At 60.3% G+C, this 1,395-nt stretch overlaps 1 protein-coding gene across 1 annotated transcript in view; it reads right to left on the reverse strand.

Annotated features, from left to right (window-relative positions):
* GPR78 (G protein-coupled receptor 78) overlaps window positions 1-1,233 on the reverse strand; it is a 7,043-nt gene extending 5,810 nt beyond the window's left edge. Inside the window, exon 1 of the mRNA XM_019525897.1 lies at window positions 528-1,233. Coding sequence (XP_019381442.1) covers window positions 528-1,195 — 668 coding nt within the window. The 5' untranslated portion in view covers window positions 1,196-1,233. The remainder of the gene's footprint in view (window positions 1-527) is intronic.
* Between the last annotated feature and the right edge of the window lie 162 nt (window positions 1,234-1,395).

Here is a 1,395-nt window from a genome sequence, read left to right on the forward strand (position 1 = left end):
GCCGGGGCCGGGAGCCGCCAGGGACCGACCCGCTCACCCCGGCGCCTGGGGGCTGGCAACGGCATGTCCCAAGGACACCGCGGGCTGTGAACACAGACGGGAAACTGGTGGGAGCAAGTTTCCACACCGGGCTCCTTCCCCGTGCCTAGGAGGAAAGGCAACTGAACACGTTGGGACACGGGCGTCGGCACGTCCAGAACCACATACACGCGCACACACACACGCACACACACGCACGCACATACACACACACAGACACACACACGCATGCACACACATGCATGCACACACACGCAGAGTGTGATATGGGCACGATCGTATTAAGCCTGTGTGCGCACCCCCCCACACACACCCCTAGTGTCTTACCTAGGATAATATCTCCCAGCATATACCCCAGTACATTACCAGCACGCTCAGCGTACACGCCAGTATACTACCTACCGTGGATACCTACCGAGTGAACACACTGTGCCATACATACTGGGCGTGTGCACGCACACACACAAACACACACCTTAGTAGATTACCTGGGGTGGATATCTACCAGCAACACCAGCGTCTGCATTGTAATAATGTCTATCCTTTTGCAGTGGAACCGGGCTACTTTCAACACCTTCAGATAGGTGAAGCACAGTATCACCAGCGACAGCATGAAACTGGTGGCGTGAAAGACGATGGTGAAGACGGTGAACCTCCTCCTCTCCGTCTCCTCTCGCAGGTGCAAGGTGCAGGAGGCGTAGACGCTGCTGTAGTCTACCCACGAGTAACACAAGGAGACCAAGGGGAAGGTGAGGGAGTGGAGCCAGGAGTAGCCCATCAGGAGCACGGCGTCCTTGTACCGCATCTTGCTGGTGTAACTCAAGGGGAACACCACGGCAATCCACTTGTCTATGCTGAGCGCGGCCATGCTCAGCATGGTGTTGGAGGCGAGGAAAGTTTCCAGGAAGCCCACCGCCCTGCAGATGCAGTCCCCGAGGGGCTGCTGGTGCCTCAGGATCCCCAGCAAAGTGACGGGCATGTTGAGCACGGTCAGGAGCAGGTTGCAGAAGGACAGGTTCACCAGGAAGACCCCGGGCACTTGCTTGCGGATCTCGGAGCTGTAGAGGAAGCATAGCAGCACCAGGAGGTTGGACAGCAGAGACACCACGAGCACCAGCACGAGGAAAAACGCCAGGAGAACTCCGGCCAAGTCCATGTCTTAACACGTAGCCCCGAGCCCCTGGACCAGGACGCGGCGTGCTTCAGGGCGGCAGCAGCGGCGAGACATGGCAGCTGGCACAGGTGCCTCTTGGGAGCGCCCCCAGGGGTGCCCGGGCATCCTGGGGGAGACCCCGGGCAGAGCCGCGCGCGGGGCGGCGGGCTGGGCGCCGCCGGCGCTGTCCAGGGTGCTGAAGG

This window comes from Gavialis gangeticus, unplaced genomic scaffold (assembly GCF_001723915.1).
Source record: "Gavialis gangeticus isolate Ggan-Ray unplaced genomic scaffold, GavGan_comp1, whole genome shotgun sequence".
NCBI lineage: Eukaryota > Metazoa > Chordata > Crocodylia > Gavialidae > Gavialis > Gavialis gangeticus.